The sequence below is a fragment of the Oncorhynchus kisutch genome, linkage group LG28 (assembly GCF_002021735.2).
Source record: "Oncorhynchus kisutch isolate 150728-3 linkage group LG28, Okis_V2, whole genome shotgun sequence".
In the NCBI taxonomy this organism is placed as follows: domain Eukaryota; kingdom Metazoa; phylum Chordata; class Actinopteri; order Salmoniformes; family Salmonidae; genus Oncorhynchus; species Oncorhynchus kisutch.
In genome coordinates, this window is record NC_034201.2 from 9956100 (window position 1) to 9978345 (window position 22246).

Sequence of the window (22246 nt, forward strand, 5' to 3'; positions counted from 1 at the left end):
TTGCCCTCGCGCGTCACTTATACACAGAAGATCTTTGCTGAACATAAGAATCACATGGTTTATCCGTCTGTACTGGACTCTACTTTACTGCACTGTAATCTGCTGTGATGTCCAAACTTGTGAAAAAATGAAGAGAATTACATTGATTTACATAATTACGCATTTCTGTGTAGTACATATCAGGGACCCATGATGTAAACCCATTCCCTTAATTCCGTTACCAGGTGTAAATCCACTTCACTTACTGTAGTTCAATAACTAAAATTTTTAAAATCTAACTCAAGGTGTCATGTCATAGCTGACACACACATCTTTGAATCTTAGTTCGGAACAGATATTTAATAGAGTTTGTGGAAAACGTTGTCACATGAAAACCTGACTGGAGATAATTCCCTTAACAAACTTTGCATCTGCACAGTTCTTCCACTAAATTAGTTTTTGTAAGATGTTCAGTGGAAATTGTTAAAAGTTGTCCTTGTACATAGAGCTAAACTTTGAAATGAATGGTTTTTGTTTGGCATACATTTTAAGGGGAAAATACTGAGTCAAAACCTAAATTCCCTTACTATTGAATTGCCCAGATGGACTATCCAAATAATGTGTTTACCCCCAAAAAATATGACTCGCTAAACAAAATATCTTTCTCTGAGCAATTGTACTAGTATAAAATGTAGCATACAAAATATCTCAGTATTTGCATTTATTTATTTTATACAGTCTTTTTTTTCTCATCTTTATCAAGGGTGCCAATCATTTTGGACCTGACTGTACACATGGTACACATGCACTTGTGCTTTTAAATAAATTCATTTGACTTCACTTTATTTGTTTAGCATCATGTGTCAGTGAATGGAGGCCTTCTTGGAGGCCTTCTTTAGGTTAAAAAATAATGCTGATGTGCTTTGGCCAATGATGTTTGTTTCTTTTGTTACACAGGGCAGTCCCATTTTTTTTTTTATGTTTCAAAGCCAAAAAAAACGAATTCAGCTTCAAATGTTAATTATAGGAAGCTTACAGCTAAATGTACAGATGCTGCTGTAATGGCTGTATTACTATCTGATGCGTAGCTCTGTTATGAGGCTCTATTACCTCATTCCACTTCACAATCAGTGGAGATGGTATTTTGCTCTTGTCATGTCCCTATTGTCTGGAAGATGAAATATAGCTTAGGTAAGCCTCTGGAAAAGGATTGTGTTATTTTTCCAGAATGGGGGACTTAGCGCATGCCCTTGCTTATTGACATGAGATACATGATAGCATTATCAGTGTCTGCAAGAGAATGGCAGTCTTCTCCATTCTTTTGGTGGTTTTTCAGCCAGTCAGCATACACTTTGTTAACACTGGCTCACTAAATCACTTTGAGATTGTTCATATCAACTAGGTCCTCATCCCCAGTCCACCCCACCAAACACAGGGACATCTTGGTGTCTGTCTCCGAGGGGTAGATGTTTTAGGATCTGTCAGACAGACTGGGGTATTAATGAGAATTTGATGATGTTTGGAAGTGAGACGGGAAACTAATGGTCTGGTAAATGCTTATTTAATATGTCTCTTGGTGGAATCAGCTGTGGGTGCAGAGGAAGGAGCGAGGGAGGGAGGGAGGGGCGGAAATGGTCGCAACATCTCTTGTTACCCAGAGGGAGTTGGTGAAAAGGTGGAAGGATGAAGTGAGGACAAAGTCATGCCTGTACAGATTGCCTGTCGGGTATATATTCATGATTGTAACAAATATGCCTCTATGACTTATCATGAAGACCATGATCCCTTTACCATTCACGGGGAAGACATTCCTGTTAATTCGATTGTCATGTGAGCTTCTCTTACATGAGAAGGAACATACAGTATACGCCTAGAGTGTTTTCAGCAGGCGTGACATGGGGACACATTATTTTGACTGTGCAACAGAATGAATGTAGCACGATTGAATGCAGCAGTCACTATTGTATTTAGCAGTCATAATTGTATGTAGCAGTAACCATTGTGTGTAGCAGTCGCCATAGTATGAAGCAGTCACAATTGTATGTAGGAGTCACTATTGTATGTAGGAGTCACAATTGTATTTAGCAGTCACTATTATATGTAGCAGTCACAATTGTATGTAGCAGTCACCATTGTATTTAGCAGTCACTATTATATGTAGCAGTCACAATTGTATGTAGCAGTCACTATTGCATGTAGCAGTCACCATTTGTATGTATGTGTGACAAGTGTTTTACTTGCTATATTGTATTTACTTTGCCACCATGGCCTTTTTTTGCCTTTACCTCCCTTCCCACCTCATTTGCTCACATTGTATATAGACTTGTTTATACTGTATTATTGACTGTATGTCTGTTTTACTCCATGTGTAACTCTGTGTCGTTGTATCTGTCGAACTGCTTTGCTTTATCTTGGCCAGGTCGCAATTGTAAATGAGAACTTGTTCTCAACTTGCCTACCTGGTTAAATAAAGGTAAAATAAAATAAAAAAATGTAGCAGTCACTATTGTATGTATAGGTCACAATTGTATGGAGCAGTCAATATTGTATGTGACATTTACCAGTATATATGTTCTACTCACTAATGTATGCAGCTGTCACTAATGTGTGTAGTGGTAACCATTTGTATATAGGTGTCACTGTTGTATATACAAGTCACTCTTGTATGTAGCAGTCATTATTGTAATTAGCAGTCACTCTTGTATGTAGCAGTCATTATTGTAATTAGCAGTCACCATTGTATGTAGCAATCACCATAGTATGTAGCAGTCAGGATTGTATTGTATGTAGCATGCACCAGTGTATGTAGTACTCACTAATGTATGTTGCAGTCACTATTTTATGTAGTGGTCACCATTGTATATAGCAGTTACTTTTGTATGTAGTAGTCACTTTTGTATTTAGCAGTTGTTGTTATATGTAGCAGTCACTATTGTATGTCGCAGTCGATATTGTATGTTGCAGTCGTTATTGTATGTAGCAGTCACCATTATATGTAGCAGTCGATATTGTATGTAGCAGTCGACATTGTATGTAGCAGTGAATATTGTACGGAGCAGTCACTGTTGTATGCAGCACTCACTGTTGTATGTAGTAGTCGATATTGTATGTAGTATTCACCAGTGTATGTAGCACTCACTAATGTAGGTAGCAGTCACATTTGTATTTACCTGTCACTATTGTGTGTGTCGGTCACCATTGTATATAGCAGTTGCTATTGTATGTAGCAGTCGGTTTTGTATGTGGCAGTCATTATTGTATTGCAGTCACCATTGTATATAGCAGTTGTTGTTATATGTAGCAGTCACTATTGTATGTCGCAGTCACTATTGTATGTAGCAGTCGATATTGTATGTAGCAGTCATTATTGTATGTAGCCGTCACCATTGTATGTAGCAGTCACCATTGTATGTAGCAGTCACCATTGTATGTAGCAGTCACTATTGTATGTAGCAGTCAATATTGTATGTAGCAGTCAATATTGTATGTAGCAGTCACCATTGTATGTAGCAGTCACTATTGTATGTAGCAGTCACTATTGTATGTAGCAGTCACTATTGTATGTAGCAGTCACTATTGTATGTAGCAGTCACTATTGTATGTAGCAGTCACCATTGTATGTAGCAGTCACTGTTGTATGTAGCAGTCACCATTGTATGTAGCAGTCACTGTTGTATGTAGCAGTCACTATTGTATGTAGCAGTCACTATTGTATGTAGAGATCGTTATTTAATGTAGCGGTCACTATTGTATGTAGCGGTTACCTTTGTATATAGCAATCACTGTTGTGTGTAGCAGTCGTTATTGTATGTAGCGGTCATTGTTGTTTATAGCAGTCACTATTGTATGTAGCAGTCACTATTGTATGTAGCAGTCACCATTGTATGGAGCAGTCACCATTGTATGGAGCAGTCACCATTGTATGGAGCAGTCACTATTGTATGGAGCAGTCACTATTGTATGGAGCAGTCACTATTGTATGGAGCAGTCACTATTGTATGTAGCAGTCACTATTGTATGTAGCAGTCATCATTGTATGTAGCAGTCACTATTGTATGTAGCAGTCACTATTGTATGTAGCAGTCACCATTGTATGTAGCAGTCACCATTGTATGTAGCAGTCACCATTGTATGTACCAGTCACTATTGTATGTAGAGATCGCTATTTAATGTAGCAGTCACTATTGTATGTAGTGGTTACCTTTGTATATAGCAATCACTGTTGTGTGTAGCGGTCGTTATTGTATGTAGCGGTCATTGTTGTTTATAGCAGTCACTATTGTATGTAGCAGTCACCATTGTATGTAGCAGTCACCATTGTATGTAGCAGTCACCATTGTATGGAGCAGTCACTATTGTATGTAGCAGTCACCATTGTATGTAGCAGTCTATATTGTATGGAGCAGTCACTATTGTATGTAGCAGTCACTATTGTATGTAGCAGTCTATATTGTATGGAGCAGTCACTATTGTATGTAGCAGTTACTGTTGTATGTAGCAGTTACTGTTGTATGTAGCAGTTACTGTTGTATGTAGCAGTTACTGTTGTATGTAGCAGTTACTGTTGTATGTAGCAGTTACTGTTGTATGTAGCAGTTACTGTTGTATGTAGCAGTCACTGTTGTATGTAGCAGTTGTTGTTTTCTGTAGCAGTCACATTTGTATGTTGCAGTCACTGTTGTATGCATCTGTCGTTATTGTTTGTAGCATTCACTATTGTATGTAGCTGTCACTAATGTATGAAGCAGTCTATTGTGTTAAGCAGTCACTATTCTATGTAGCTGTCACTAATGTATGAAGCAGTCTATTGTGTTAAGCAGTCACTATTGTATTTATCAGTCCTTATTGTGTGTAGTAGTCACTATTGTATGTAGTAGTCACTATTGTATGTGCTTGTCACAATTGTATGTTGCAGCCACTATTGTGTTTTGCAGCCACTATTGTATGTAGCGGTCACCATTGTATATAGCAGTCACTATTGTATGTAGCAGTCGTTATTGTATTTTTCAGTCACCATTGTATGTAGCAGTCACTATTGTATGTAGCAGTCATTATTGTATTTTTCAGTCATCATTGTATGTAGCAGTCACTATTGTATGGAGCAGTCATTATTGTATTTTTCAGTCACCATTGTATGTAGCAGTCACTATTGTATTAAGCTGTCACTCTTGTGATGCAGTCACTATTGTATGTAGCAGTCTATTGTATGTAGCAGTCACTATTGTATGTAGCTGTCACTATTGTATGATGCAGTCTATTGTATGTAGCAGTCACTATTGTATGAAGCAGTCACTAATGTATGTAGCACTCACTTTTGTTTGTTGCTGTCACTATTGTTTGCAGCAGTCGCTATTGCATGTATCAGTCGCTTTTGTATGTACCATTTACTATTGCATATAGCAGTCACTATTGTACTGCACAATACAAACAAATATAGTGAACCACTTATTTCTGCTTATTTGTTTGACTGGAAAGGAGGCTCAATTCCCATACAGAATTCTGTGCCCCAGAAAAAAGCCACAAACCACCCTCCTAATCCCTCATCAACACAATGTCCCAGTTTCATCAATGAAACATCCCAGACAGTGAGTCTGCAGTGAGGTGCCCACAGGGACCCACCCAGAGGACTGGGGGGCTGCTGGGGGGAGAGGAGCATCCTGGGGCCCTTTCAAAGTAGCACAGCAGCCAGAGCCCAAAGGGACACAGGCTTTGTTTCTTTCCCCAACATTTTGCAGCTTTGCTTTACATTAGTCATTTACAGTAAAGTTGTGAGATAGAAAACAATGTACAATGCGAAGTGAAATGTACTTGGTCTATGATAAAGCCGGAGGGGAGTGATAATGAGGTTGTGTTGTGCCATGGGGAGAGTCAGAATAATTTTGCTACGGCATTAAGTCCTAACGCACCAAAGTAGAGGGAGTCAAAAAGTATATTGTCCCAAACGGTGACTCACTGTATTGAAATGGGTTCTGTTTTCATCATGGTTGTATATGCCCTTCTAACACTCCACATTGTTTTCCTATTGCTCTCTATACACTTCACCAGTACCTGTGCATGTGTGTGACAGTAGTTGGGTTGGCTTGTATTAGCCTGCACACTGGGAATCTTTTGCAATGTGCTGAATTGTCCAGCAGTCTGGAAGACAGCATGGACTCAGGTATCCTACAATGGGCATCCCAAATGTAAAATAGGCTGCTGTAAATGGTAAACTCCCCACCACTCTCTCCCACCCCCTAACACACACAAATGGTTTACCTTTCAAATTCTCTCCATAAATGTGACGGTGCATCTGACACACAGGGGTTGATGAGTTGAAACTCAATTAGTTTTCCCATTCAGGCAAACCAGTGAGCTCCCTAGTTCATTTACACAACAAACCTGAAAGCAGGCACAAGCTGGTATGACTTAACAGCACAAATGTAATTACTAAAATGTGCTGCACTAGTTAATATCTCAGTTCAATGCCATAGACTCCCACACTAATAATCTGTAAGCAGTGCACTTTTCCTACTTTTCTGGATTTATTGAAATGGAATATAATGAATGTACACCCCTCATAAACACACCTGGCTGAAACATATACGTCAGTCGATCACAATTTAGTGTGAGATTTAAAGCATATACATTTTGTTTCATTTTTCAACTGATTCAATGTATCCCAAGGGAATTAAACAAACTTGGTAAATTGACTTTCTGCGTTTTGATTGTTGGCTTTTGGGTTTGAATGAAATAGATGTTTACTTTAAGCATTAAAGATGTACAGTTGAAGTCGGAAGGTTACATACACCTTAAATGATTTAACTTGGGGCAAACGTTTCGGGTAGCCTTCCACAAGCTTCCCACAATAAGTTGGGTGAATTTTGGCCCATTCTTCCTAACAGAGCTGGTGTAACTGAATCAGGTTTGTAGGACTCCTTGCTCGCACACGCTTTTTCAGTTCTGCCCACAAATGTTCTATAGAATTGAGGTCAGGGCTTTGTGATGTGACCTTTGTGACCTTGACTTTGTTGTCCTTAAGCCATTTTGCCACAACTTTGGAAGTATGCTTGGGGTTATTGTCCATTTGGAAGACCCATTTGCGACCAAGCTTTAACTTCCTGACTGATGTCCTGACATGTTGCTTCAATATACCCACATCAAAAAAAAAATATATATATATATATATATATATATACACACTCACATCATTTCCCCTCCTCATGACGCCATCTATTTTGTGAAGTGCACCAGTCCCTCCTGCAGCAAAGCACCCCCACAACATGATGCTGCCACCCCCGTGCTTCACGGTTGGGATGGTGTTCTTTGGCTTGCAAACCTCCCCCTTTTTCCTCCAAACATAATGATGGTCATTATGGCCAAACAGTTCTATTTTTGTTTCATCAGACCAGAGGACATTTCTCAAATGTATGATCTTTGTCCCCATATGCAGCTACAAACCGTAGTCTGGCTTTTTTATGGCGGTTTTGGAGCAGTGGCTTCTTCCTTGCTGAGCGGCCTTTCAGGCTATTTCGATATATGACTTGTTTTACTGTGGATGTAGATACTTGTGTACCTGTTTCCTCCAGCATCTTCACAAGGTCCTTTGCTGTTGTTCTGGGATTGATTTGCACTTTTCGCACCAAAGTACCTTCATCTCTAGGAGACAGAACGCATCTACTTCCTGAGTGGTACGACAGCCATGTGGTCCCATGGTGTTTATACTTGCGTACTATTGTTTGTACAGATGAACGTGGTACCTTCAGGCATTTAGAAATTGCTCCCAATGATGAACCAGACTTGTGGAGGTCTGCAATTGTTCTTCTGAGGTCTTGGCTGATTTATTTTGATTTTCCCATGATGTCAAGCAACGAGGCACTGATTTTGAAGTTAGGCCTTGAAATACATCCACAGGTAGACCTCCAATTGACTCAAATGATGTCAATTGGCGTATCAGAAGCTTCTAAAGCCATGACATACTTTTCTGGAACTTTCCAAGCTGTTTAAAGGCACAGTCAACTTAGTGTATGTAAACTTCTGACCCACTGGAATTGTGATACAGTGAATGATAAGTGAAATAATCTGTCTGTAAACAATTGTTGTAAAAATTACTTGTGTCATGCACAAAGTAGATGTCCTAACCGACTTGACAAAACTATAGTTTGTTAACAAGACATTCGTGGAGTGGTTGAAAAACTAGTTTTAATGACTCCAGCCTAAGTGTATGTAAACGTCTGACTTCAACTGTACCTGTGCTTTTGTTTGACATTTTAACAGCTTGAATTCATTCATAATGTTTCTATAGGTAGAACTGTAAATAAGAAGCAAACAGCTCCAGTTGTGTGCGAGGTTGCAGTCACAACATAGATCAGGGCTGTCATTAAGCCTATATATGAGCACTAAAATGCTGCTCACTGAGACACATACAATTTCTTATTCCAACCTCTCTCTGTTTGGAATCAACTTGCCTCAGTCAGAACACATTCCTAACAACCTCACTTTCTGCAATTTCATTCATTCAAAATTCATAAAGAACTGACCATGGCTATTATGGAAGATTTCAAACAGTGGGCCAGATTATTAGGAACTGACCTAAATGTATCTTCCTCTTCTTCCCCCATCCCTTCTCATCCCTCGCTCCTAAAAATCTGACCTCAGAGAGGTTGTATCCAACACTAGCTTGCCAATAATTGCATTGCCTTTCTTTCTTTTTTTTAAACACAAGACAACTGCCTAACATTGCTCAATTAAAGATCCACATCGTGCAGTGAAGGCTAAGCTACGATTTCTTAAAGGTTACCAAGGTAACAGCGGTTCTCTCTGCTCTCCCTTTTCTCTCACCCTCAATGTCTCTGCTCTCTATCTTTTCCAGAATAACCACCACAGCAGCTTGCATGATGGATTTGAGGAGGTACCCCCTCGACGAACAGAACTGCACCTTGGAAATCGAAAGCTGTAGGTGGACTTAATACAAACGTCTTCTCCCCCATTCCTCTGCACTCTAGCTAAGTCACCTCCCATCCCTCCCCCAACTACCTGCCTTGGCTTCTCAAGCATCTCAGCAGGAATGTCTTCCTGCCATTTTCACTGGGTATCACAGCGTTTTAAAAACACAGCAAGGGACTGCCTATGATTGCAGGTAGTTTGTGTTTTTTTCTTCATAATTCAGCTCACGTCTCTATACATTTAAGGCAAAAGTCAACTTTTAGACCTGTCATACTGTATGTCTCTAGATGAAAAATACAAAAGGAGCCTTTTGTATTTCAAGTTGTTTCTGTCAATATTCACAAAACATATTTGGAATTGAACCATTTGTATTATCCTTACTGAAAGATGAAGCCCAAGTCCTTAGGCCAAAATTCTCCATACAGTCTTACTTCACCCTCTAGCTTTGACTCCCGGGTGGTTCTGATGTATCTTTGGGTGGTTCCAATGTATCTTTGTCTCCCGGGTGGTTCTGATGTGTCTTTTACTCCCGGGTGGTTCTGATGTGTCTTTTACTCCCGGGTGGTTCTGATGTGTCTTTTACTCCCGGGTGGTTCTGATGTGTCTTTTACTCCCGGGTGGTTCTGGTGTGTCTTTTACTCCCGGGTGGTTCTGATGGATCTTTTACTCCCGGGTGGTTCTGATGGATCTTTTACTCCCGGGTGGTTCTGATGTGTCTTTTACTCCCGGGTGGTTCTGATGTGTCTTTTACTCCCGGGTGGTTCTGATGTATCTTTGACTCTGGGGTGGTTCTGATGTGTCTTTGGGTGGTTCTGATGTATCTTTGACTCTGGGGTGGTTCTGATGTGTCTTTTACTCCCGGGTGGTTCTGATGTATCTTTGACTCTGGGGTGGTTCTGATGTGTCTTTTACTCCCGGGTGGTTCTGATGTATCTTTGACTCTGGGGTGGTTCTGATGTATCTTTGACTCTGGGGTGGTTCTGATGTATCTTTGGGTGGTTCTGATGTATCTTTGGGTGGTTCTTATTTATCTTTGACTCTGGGGTGGTTCTGATGTATCTTTGGGTGGTTCTGATTTATCTTTGACTCTGGGGTGGTTCTGATGTATCTTTGGGTGGTTCTGATGTATCTTTGACTGGAGTGGTTCTGGGTGCAGTCTGCAGAGGCTTGATGTCAGCATGGGTGGTTCTGATGTATCTTTGACTCTGGGGTGGTTCTGATGTATCTTTGACTCTGGGGTGGTTCTGATGTATCTTTGATTCTGGGGTGGTTCTGATGTATCCTTGGGTGGTTCTGATGTATCTTTGACTTCGGGGTGGTTTAGGTCTAAGCTGTACTGATGTATCTTTGACTGGGGTGGTTCTGGGTTCAGTCTGCAGAGGCCTGCTGTCAGCAGATGTGATCATTATGGATCATTTAAAGCAGCTATCCTGGCCAACATTATTGGCATCTCTGACTCTGAGTACCATTTCTTATAGATGCGTTAACTCAGAGGGCAATGACTGCATTGACAGAAGCAGGTGAAATGTTTAATGCTTGCTTGTAATTTCAATTAGAAGCCGTTACATATTGACCATTGAATGCAACTTGAGCGGGCAGATGGACCCCGTCTGTCATAACAACATCGATGCTCCTTTCATGGCAAAGCAGCACAGAGGCATGGCATTGGATGGATATCTTTTATCAACCCAAATTCCCTTAATTTTACAGCCAGAGTGAAAAAGGTTTGTCACATCCTAACATATGCAAATGTGAAACATGCAATGTGTACAGAGAAGTTACAGCTACAGTATTCCTCTCCAAACCAATGATGTCATGCCATTGATTTCCCCATTAGTGACAGCCAAGCAACATAACATGTCCATGACTTGGCCCTACCTAGGTCCCCATAGATATAAAGTGTAATTATGAATAGACCTACCACATCCATCACCCCCACACCCCCAATAACATATAACATGTGGATAAGGGAGGACATCTGGACATGCTGTGAAATGAAACTCTTCTATATCCTGCTACATGTTGGGAGAGGCAGAATGCCATGGGGGATAAAATGCATTAACAACCGTTCAATATCATAGATTAACAAGGAGCATCCACTTATGAAAACATGTCAAATTCAGTTCCTGGACCTCTAACTTTAGAAAAAGATGAAAAGTGGATGAATGGTGCTCCGGTGCTGGCTGGTATATAACCATGGACAGAGAGCTGGCACAGCCAGGGGGCAGAAGAGTGGTCATTAAATGTAAATACAGTAAAGGCACCTATATCCAGGAAATGTAATTGCCATGAGGTTTAACAGTGAATGTAAGGCAGTATATCGCCTGAACCGCACTACATAAATCTACCTTACACTTCTCGCTTTGATTCCACTGGCATTTTGATGGAGCCCCGTGGAGTCAACATGAATCATAAACAGAAGCATGACTTGACACGTGATAAATATTCATGTTTGTCTGACGTAACTTAGCCGTGTCATTATGCAGGCTCTTATATAGTTCAGTTTTGCTGAAGTGGGAGACATACATAAGCTTAGACCATATTCTATACATTACCAATGGAAGGAAGGCCTATTTTCCTTTGCTTTGGCCCATTCGGCTTTCCCTAATGTCTAAGGTGAGAGGTTGTACCAGTACTGAACCTGTTCATTCTCCTCTCATCCCCTCCACCTATTCTCTGTAACCTGGGACAGATGGGTACACCACAGACGACATAGTGTTCTACTGGCACGGAGGGGACAATGCGGTGACGGGGGTGGACAAACTGGAGCTTCCCCAGTTCTCCATCGTGGCGCTTCGGCTGGTGTCCAGGGAGGTCAGGTTTACCACAGGTAAGGCCTCCACTTCCACACCTCATATCTGTGCTGAAGGGGTATAGTATGGTATAAGAATACATTCTCAGGAATATATTTTAACGTGGACTTGATTGTAGGATGAGTTACACTGTCAGTCCAGTTCCACTCACTGTTTTGTGTTGTTGATGTTATTCCAATGGGGAACACTTGTCACTTGCTGCTTCACAATTCATCTCTGTGTGACAGTTAACTTGAGTTCATTTGGAAAAGGTTGCCATGATTGAAGTAGTCTTGCCCTTGTGTGTGCACTTGTTTATTTAGATTCACGAGGTATGGCAGGAAGGGCCTGCTGGGATAAAATATGTATGCCTGAATATTGATTCATTAAAAGATTTACCAGACCAGCGAGATGATAGGGTCATTTCTCACTCTGTGCATCTCACAGTCGATTGCCATTTAAATTAAAACCATCATGGCTCTCTTATTCCCTTTCTCTCCTTTTGATAAAGTGGCCATACAAATTCCCTTGATGGAATTAGCTATGCATCCATAGCGGTAAACATTTCTCTCTAGCTGAAGTATGGGAAAGTCAAAGCCACAGGGGAATATCCTGAGATGTATTTCTCTTTAACAACTTGTTGTTGAGCTTGTTTGAATAATCAATACATTCAATGCAACCAATTAATGTCTCGTCACAACGAGCTGGCATTTTTCTCTGCAACATGCATAAATGTTAAGCGCCATAGGTTCACCCCACCAGCTACAGCACGGTCTCATGTGGGTTCCTCCTCCTCACTTAAGTAGTGAGAAGATGTGCTCTCCAATTACGGACCTTTTTTAAATCCCCTTTTGGTGCTATTTAGAGGACAGAGAAAGTGCTAAACCGAGAAAAGCACAGCAGCTTTCCGTGACAATTCTCACAGGGACGCTGGAGCTGCCTGCTGAGATGGGGGAGTTGAGGAGAAATCTGCCTTGTTTGCGACTTTCTGCCATGTTTAATTGGAATCGAACTTGTCCCTGGAAAGGAATCCATTGCTTTGGGGAAATGAAGTGCTCCGTCTGAACAAATGGAGAAATGACTACCCCGCGCATTGTCAAAGTGCAGACTTTGGAACTCATAAGTTGTGCCAGCGTTTCTTTTCTTCACTGATGTGTTTCCTCTGCCCCGCTCCATCGCTCCATCGCTCCATCCTCTCCTTCTCTCTTGTTCTCTGTGAAAGGTTCCTATCCCAGGCTATCACTGAGTTTCAGGATTAAGAGGAACATTGGCTACTTCATCCTGCAGACATACATGCCCTCCATCCTGATCACCATCCTCTCCTGGGTCTCCTTCTGGATCAATTACGATGCCTCTGCAGCTCGGGTGGCCCTTGGTAAGACTTCGTTTCCACTGCAGTATTACAACACAGAGTATTCCCAGTGAACAGAGTGGGTAAGGTTGCCCTAACATTGAGGTGACTTATGTTGCTGTTGCAGTACGAAATGCTACACACAGCACAATTGGGAATTGTCATAAACAGATTAGTGGCCAACTCCCACTTACACAAAGGAGCCCTTACAACCACTAATAATGTGCACTTTCCATTGAATAAATCTCCACCCTGCAGGAACAAATTGTCAAGCAATGTTTAGAGGCACACACTTCCCACTCAGAATCATTACCTTGCATGTTGGTCTTCCTGATGACCAATACCTTACTTTGATGGCGATGACTATTGATTGTTTTTGTTACTAAAAATAATTTCTTTGTGTTTGTGTTTGCAATTTCCAGGTGTTACAACGGTGCTCACCATGACAACCATTAACACCCACCTTAGGGAGACCCTCCCAAAGATCCCGTATGTGAAAGCCATCGACGTCTACCTCATGGGCTGTTTTGTGTTTGTGTTCCTGGCCCTGCTCGAATATGCCTTCGTAAACTACGTGTTCTTTGGCCGGGGCCCCCAGCAACAGAAGAAAATCCACGAGCGGCTGAACAAAACCAACAACGAGCGCCCGCGATACGAAGAGAAGCGCCTGAGAGAACAGGTTTGTATCTTCAGCTGGCTTCTCTCTCTGGCTATTTTGCACACTTCCTCTCTATGTCTATCAGAATCCTTACGCATTTTTTTTTAGGGAGAATCACAAAGACTCCAAAACACTTATTCCCCTATGTTAGGGGAATCCCCTTATTCCCCTTTGTTAAGGGAATCCCCTTATTCCCCTAACATAGGGGAATCCCCTATGTTAGTTTGTCATAAGACAGTACTTTCACAAGCGTATAGATGCCACCTTCACCAGATACACATCCAACAACCACCCTCCATTGCATTTCCTCCAGGACTGACACTTAGAGTTGATTGAGCAGAGTATTTTGGCTTGGAGATATACTGTGGTTGTTTCTTTAACTCTGGAGATGTGTAAAACTACATTCTCATTCTCCTCTCAGGTTGTTGTCTATGTTTTTGCTGTGGGCTTGATTCTTAGTCTTATCTCTGTTCTGTCCTGGGAGTTGCTTTCTAACCAACATTCACCCCACTTCCGTCTAAAATGTAACAAATCGTAATGGGTATGCAGGCAGAAACATTAGTATTCAAAGGAAAATACTGAAACGGTCCGACTGAACGAAGCCCCTTGTCTTTGTGTCTGAAAAATGACACGCCATCCGTATGCAAAGTTGTTCTTGTTAACCTCATGTTTATGCATTCTGTATTTTTAAGAAATTGTGCTTAATTGTCAGTGTTTTATAGGGGTTTAATGTTCTCTTCACTTTTCTTCTTCCATTGCAAGGACTCCATTGCCACGCCGTTTCAAACCAACACCCTCAGGTCATATACACAGAGAAGAAATCTGTACCTCGAGGAGCAAAGAAAAGTTGGGGTACATGCATTTAGAAATCATATGAACTGTGGCCTAATAGAGGTCTGATACAATGGTTGATGGAGTGATGGCAATTCATTTGTGTCGATTTACTTTCAGTGAAAAAAAGCACCGTAAGGCATCAGCTACAAGGAAGAAAATGGGAAAAGTGCATCAATTCAGAATTCTTTAAAGAGGCATGAAAAAATGAAATGTCCTTCCACATCATCATTACATTTGCTTTAGCTTGAAAATTGGAAATGAAACGCTGGGTGGGTGTAGAGTTTTAGTAGGACAGTTTGTGGTAATGTCACCGTGTTCTGCTACTCCCTGACGTTCTCTCTCTACCCCTCCACTGTCCTCCAAGGTGGACGCATACGGGAACATCCTGCTCACCACGCTGGAGATGAATAACGAGGTGATGCCGTCAGATGTGGGAAGTAGCGTCAGTGACTCCCGGAATTCAGTGATGTCATTCGACAGCTCCGGGGTCCAGTTCAGGAAGCCCATGGCTCCCCGGGATGGCTTCAGCCACCACTCACTGGACCGCAGCGCCATGCGCAGCAGGGCCAACTGTCGGCTACGACGGCGCTCCTCCAAGCTCAAGCTGAAAATCCCCAATCTGGCAGATGTCAGCACCATTGACAAATGGTCCCGGGTCCTTTTCCCCATCATGTTTGGATTTTTCAACCTAATCTACTGGTTGTACTATGTGAATTGATGTGCATCCCGCTAGGAATCATGGGCCATATTTTGAGAGCACATTAAATTGGCTTTGATACAGTTGGAAAATATGTATACACATATACAAGTTGATACATACAGTATGTATATGCATATTTCTATATATTATATTTATATATACACGTGTGTGTGTGTGTAAATCTGAAGGACTTTTCTCCTGTATAAAGTATTATTAGAATGACTTGAATGTTTAAGAATAATTTCAAGCCTTTGAGTTTCCTTTTCCTTGTGAAACAAACAAACTAGCAAAGAAACCAACGAACTAACAACCATCAGATCCCTTTGGGGGATTTTGGAACTAAAGACTGCATGATATTTTTGCTAAAAAAGAAAGCGAAAGCTCTTGAGAGAAGAGATGTCTCAGTCTCATTGGCTTTTTATTGATACTCCGTAATCGGCGTCCTCTACTGCAGCTCATCAAATCAGGTGACTCGTGTGTTCAGGCATCGGCTGAGTCAAGTCCCTAATATCCAGCCCCCCCCCCCCCCCCCCCCCCCCCCCCCGCCCTACACGGAATTCTCCGGTTCGACCCTGTACAGCAACCTTGTTTGGATTATGTGTCGTTCCTTGGCTTTTTTTTCGAGTGACGTTGTTCTCTTTATGGGACATCGGCTCTGGTACAATGCTGGTCTGCGTTTGGGGGGGCCATCAGGATGGGATGTTAGACCACTGCGTTTCTGAGTCAGTGCAAAACCTCTCTTCATTTCTCTATTCATGTTTGTTTTTAGAGCAGTTCCTTGGGGTATTTTCATTATGGTTATCCAGATGATGATTATTGTAATTATTATTTCGTTTTGAAAATACTGGGCTTTTGGGAGTGTGTCACTTAACGAGGTTCTAGTTAGTGCATTACTAGAAAAAAAGTCACAGGTATGAATTGCTCATTTTGATTGTTTAAAAAATAGACATATAATGTACATTTTGTAATTCAGTATCCTCGTGGACATAGTTGGCAAATATAATTGTGCGTTTTCTTTACCATCCTCCTAGTGCTTCACATGCTCTGTAGATACAGTAATTATTGCCTCATATTCAGCTTTGTGTTCTGTAAGGAAGAAACGATACCTAGAATGAACACATTTGAAGTTATTCCACTATAAAAATGTGAGAAACAATATTGTGTATTAAAAAAGGGATATCGCCATGGTTTATTTGTTTGAGAGTGAAATCAACATATCAGCCCATAGTTTGACCTGTAGTTGAATGTAATAATCTCTCACTTTGAAACAGTTTTCAAGTCGAGAATGTTGGGCACTGATATTATAGTTCCTATGAAACGTGCCTGTCTTAAAATTCGAATGGCCGTGTTCTCAAATGTGCTTTTTTAGTTGCGGTTTGTAGCGGGGAGCGGGATTAGAGGAAGAAAAATAATCAACCTCTCGCATCCATTAGCTCTGAAAACACTGCAGATCTACCACCCTTCAAATGGGCTCTGAGGATCACACCCCAAAGATCAGAAACATCAGCAGAATCGGGAAAAATTGGTTTTCAGTTTTTAGGGGGCAAGACAAGATGTGTGATAAATATAGCCATGAACTAAATTGAGAACCAAAAAGGCCTAGAATCCCTATGTTATTTTTGGCTTTTGCTCTTAATGTCACTACATTCCATCTGCTCAGATCCACACACTAATGAGATGTCCACTGCAGAGTTGATGCCATGCCATTTTGAGCCACAGTGTACCTTTAAAGGACAACCTTGTTTTTCATTATTTGGTTCTGCCTAGAGTGAAGAGAAGAGCAAATGCATTCAGGCATTTCAGTTTAAACTGGCATTTACAGGCTATCTCTGTGTTCAAACTAGCATTGCATTGATTCAACAATGCAGTGTAGTGGATTTGAATATTCATGCTAAGGAATGACAATTGCGGTTGTGATTGAAACATGCAGCGCATTGTTGAATCTACTGGGTTTGCATGGTTATCAAATGACATGGGGTGACAGCGGGAGGAAAAGTCGCAGGTCAGATGCAGAGGTAGCCAAACCAAGAGATGGGGTCCTTTGGACGTTCCAGAGGATAAGAGAGGAGAGAATGTTGAGAGCATCACAGTTACTGCCTTGCACATTGCAGTGACCAATCTCCTTAGAACTCACTGATGGGATCCCCTAAGTTCCAAGAGCTTGTCTCTCCAACGTCTCCTTCCCCTGGCCGGCACCAGACAGGAAGGAAACGGACCTTTAACTGGGAGCCCCGGGCCCCATGGAGGACTAGCACAGGACAGGATGCACCACGGGGCAGAGAGAGAGGAGAGACAGAAAGAAGGACAAAGAGCGAGAAACAGAGCTACAGAAAAGGAGAAAGATCATAGTGTGGAGCAAAGAAGAGATCTTGGATTCTGACGCTTTTCGCCCCAGTGAGTTGGATCCCACTCCAATGTTCTACCTGTAGTTGATTGTAAACGGAACTGTATCTGGGATACTGTAGCATACTGTTGTCACTGGTTACAATGTTACGCCACCAATGACGGCTTGTCTCTGCAACATATTTGAGAGAAATGAACCAGAGTTTGCACTAAGTCCAACCTGCAATGCCAGGTTACACTACAGCAGAAAATGAAGCAGTACAGTGTAGCTATTGAGACTAAAAGTTGAAAAAATGAGTTTCTGTTTAGTCTAAAACATAATCAGTGGATGATGCTAATCTGTAGGGGGAATAAATACTGTATGACGTCACTTGATGTTACTCAGGAACCTGGTATCAGATTTTAAGGACCTTCCGCTTCTGCTCCCTATTGATCTATGTCAAACTAGCCTACATAATACTTCATAAACATGGCATAACTCTTGTTTTAACCATACATCTCCTTTTGGCCAACTACCCCTGTGGTGTCACATATAAGGACTTAGGCTTGCTAGTGTCATCAGGATTTCTATGAATGGTTTTGGTATGGATTGTGTCATGGTTAAGATGGCCTTATATGGGCTTTAGCCTATAGAATTCATAAGTAACTATGTGTATTTATGTTGTATTTACTGTAAGCTATCACTCACTCAGTCACTGAGACACCAACCAGATGATCATATTGTCAGAGTAGCACTAGATGTTCAACCAGATTATCATATTGTCAGAGTAGCACTAGATGTTCAACCAGATTATCATATTGTCAGAGTAGCACTAGATGTTCAACCAGCTGATCATATTGTCAGAGTAGCACTAGATGTTCAACCAGATGATCATATTGTCAGAGTAGCACTAGATGTTCAACCAGATGATCATATTGTCAGAGTAGCACTAGATGTCCAACCAACTGATCATATTGTCAGAGTAGCACTAGATGTCCAACCAGATCTCGAACAGGAAACAACTAGATCTGGCATCATCTTGCAGTTGTTGTTCTTGTCCACAGCCTGTAGATAAAAAGTTCAGCTCTGTTGATTTTCGTCTGTTAGTGATCCAACATACACTACACATGTTCCCTACCTATGGTGTGTTTGGTTTGGCCTGGATGGATGGAGCCCACTGGATATTAAACGTCACGCTAGGTAACCTCCCCACCCTCAAATAGCCAGCACTTGAGCAAAATTAGATATGATTAAATAGCAAATCACCCTGGCTTACATAGCTTCAAGTCGGTGGTCACAAAACATTTTGTGAAAATGTTCAATGGCAATACAATAAATGTAATGATTTAAAGTGCAAAACAAGTCTTACAAAGGCATACTATACAAAGAGTTGAGAAACAAGGAGAAAATACATAAAGCCACCCAACTCTAACAAACAACTTAGGGCCAGATGTACTAGCTAAGCATTTGCCCTTTGCATTTAAACTGCGTAGTGAAAATATCAAGTAAAGGTAATAGTTGGATTACAACCTTTTGGCCTTTTGTTTGGAAATAATCAATTTGATCTGAATTTCACTATGCACTAAATAACTTATACATGTTTTGTTTTTTTCACACAATGACAGTTAATTTCATATAACCTACAGTGAAAAATGATTTCATTTTTCACAGAAGTAACTTATGATTGGTCTGTATGGAAACTCTTGCATGAGTGCAGTCAATATACTCATTACATTGAACTCACACCTACTCTACGTGCAAATGTAAACCACTTTCATGTCTCAAAAGCTGTGAGGAAATACCAGCTACATGTTTTTCATGTTATGATTTATTTTGGTTATGCCACATATGTTTTGTTGATACATTCATTTAGTGGAGGTAAAAATTAGTGGAGATAAAAAAACTAAAAACAACAACAGCTGTTGAACTGATTTCAATGTGAATTTTCTTGCCTCTTGTGTGTATGTGTATTTATATGTGAATTGTACTGTAAATATATCTTTCACTGGATATTTCTTAATGCATGAACAAAACAGGGCAGTACGTAATAGCAGCTAGCTTCACTGCTAATGGCATGGACAGCTTCTATGGCATTGGCATACTTCTGCAAAGAAAACCTAAAAAAAAAAAAATGTTAAGAAGAGAAGATTAAGGTTTTGTTTTGCATGACCTAAGTTTAGAAAGGTTTATTTTCCTATTTTTCTATTTCACACTTTTCATCAGCTTCATTCTCACAGCCAGGAAAGGAAGGACCCAGTGTTTACATGCTCTAGTTGCACTTGTTTTACAGCCAGCTCGACAAAACACTGTAAAACAAACTGTACATTCAATAAAACTGGAGAATAACTGAAAAATGGAATGTACATTTATATCTCATGGTCAACATGAATAATATGTACCTCTCAATCATATTCACTTACTGTGTACCGAAGCACATACAATTTGGAATCAATGCACCAAGTACATACTGTAGTTTTATCAGGTTTAGCTTTAGCACTAACATCAATCGCCCTTCAACTACAAAGGATGTAAAGGATGCTTAACAGTAGCATCTGAACTTAAGCCATGAGATTGCATGCTGAGTGGGTATTCCCAGCCGTTTCTCTTAAATGAGTTGCCTCTGGACTGGGGGGGTTCTGGTCTGTTACTGATTATGATGGTACTTTCAGGAGGCTATGCTGAGTCCCAATTATACATCAGTATAGCTCCCTCTTTCAATAAGTTTTTACCAGGGAAAACACTACTTGTAAAACAAATAGCTATGGGGAAAATTCTGTAAAAATGTTTAAAAAATAAATTAAATTGAAAGGCCACCAACCCATATCTATTTTAAAGATTTCAATCAGTATTTTATATTTATTTTTATTTAGATTTTTTTTCTTCGTAATTGGCTGTATTTGTTGCGTTTTGTTATGGATTGTTATTATTACTGTTGTTTTCTCATAAAAAAAAAAAGGACATGTACTGACAACCTACCCTGGAAGTCAAATGTATTCATTTTTTGCACTGTAATTGATGAGTTCACATTGGGCGCTTTATTTGATTCAGTTATCTAATGAGGTGTTTTATTTCATTTGGGGTATGAGTTGTACTCATGGAATCAACATTTGTATAGTATACAGTTGTATTTACTTTTTTTTGTCAGTGCCAATCAATGTTATAGTGTCAATCAGCTTTTTCTTTTAGGTGTTTGAGCAAAATGTGTTTTTTTACAAATACAAGGTGTTAAAGTATGTGGTATAAAAGGATTATCATTCAAACAACAGACTTTTTACTAATAAAGGCTTATACAGTAACGAATGACAATGTCTTTTCGTTTGCCCTTTGAGGACTAATATCTAATGTTTAATTCACATTTTTGCTGAGTTCATTTTAATGTGTTAGTCCCCAAAAGGTAAATAACATACTCTGTTGCAACAAAACGAAATAAGTTCTTTGCCATTGAAATTCCAAGCTGTCGTGGGAGGTTTCACCTATTTGTTTGGTGTGTTGCTTTCTTATAAGGGCTTGTTGGGCTATCAGCCATGAGTACAAAAGAAAGAAAAGACAACAGAGAGTCTTCTTGTTACAGATTTTAATTTGATTACAACCATGACGCATTAATGAGAGTATACCTCCTTTCGTGCCCCATTTCCTGAATAAAGACGCAAAGTGACTCCTGCTGAGAAGTACAATGTTTGCCCCTCATTCAACTCAAGCCATAGCACTGTTTACCTCTTATCTGCATGAAGAGAGATGGATAACATAATATAGACACCTAGCACTAACTGTGCTCTACTATCATTTAAGATCATTTTGCTGGACCGCTCAGTCCTCTGGCTCATACTGAGTCTGTTCTATGTTTTGGAGTATGTAGAGTGGTGAAGGTATTTGGAGAGATAACAGAGGACAAAGAGCATGTGACCAGAGTCATCAATCTGGTCTTGTGAAGTTAGCACATTGATACTTACAGGATTCTCATTCAGAAACGGTCAGATTCTGTTCTTGAAAAGCTTCTGTAGATCCTAGTTCCATACATGTTTTCCATGACTATTGGTGTGGGACATGTTAGACAGATCCAGGAGCAACTCTTCCCAGGATGCCATGGGGTAGCCAGACATCTTTGCTGTTTTCCCCCCTTTTCGCTCTGTCTTTCTTTCTATGGTAAACTTTGAAAATGGCCCCAGTGGAGGGGCTGGTGGAGGAGAGGCACTCACAGGATTGGAGTGCATTGCTCTGTTAAGAAGATGGATGCAGAGCCATTGAACTAGATCGGCAAAATGTGCCCTCCATTTCCGTGTTCTATTATCAGCACTCCCATATAAAAACATCAAATATTGAAAGGGTGCATTAACATGGGCCAGAAATTGATGGCTGCTCCACTGAGGAAAAAAGGAGCAGAACCGGTCATAAAGAAGATGATGCTTTAGCTTCATGGCTTACACTTTCTACTGCAGTGATGTATTTTGATCTATTGTGTCACAAGCAAAACTAACCCTTACCCTGCACTGGCTGGGGTTGAGTGGTAAAATCAGATTATTTTTTTTGTTGCAAAAGATGATGTTGACAAAAAACAGTTAACTGCCAAAATAAAGGAAACACAACTAAATGATGGATAACAAGTATTTTGAAAGCAGGTTCTGCCATACAAGTGTGGTTCCTGAGTTAATTAAGCAATTAATATCCCATCATGCTTAGGGTCATGTAT

At 40.5% G+C, this 22246-nt stretch overlaps 1 protein-coding gene across 1 annotated transcript in view; it reads left to right on the forward strand.

Moving 5' to 3' along the window:
* LOC109873191 (gamma-aminobutyric acid receptor subunit beta-4) overlaps positions 1–21222 on the forward strand; it is a 64884-nt gene extending 43662 nt beyond the window's left edge. Inside the window, exons 5-10 of the mRNA XM_020464779.2 lie at positions 8828–8910; positions 11594–11731; positions 12916–13068; positions 13467–13723; positions 14465–14554; positions 14901–21222. Coding sequence (XP_020320368.1) covers positions 8828–8910; positions 11594–11731; positions 12916–13068; positions 13467–13723; positions 14465–14554; positions 14901–15254 — 1075 coding nt within the window. The 3' untranslated portion in view covers positions 15255–21222. The remainder of the gene's footprint in view (positions 1–8827; positions 8911–11593; positions 11732–12915; positions 13069–13466; positions 13724–14464; positions 14555–14900) is intronic.
* Positions 21223–22246: the final 1024 nt, after the last annotated feature.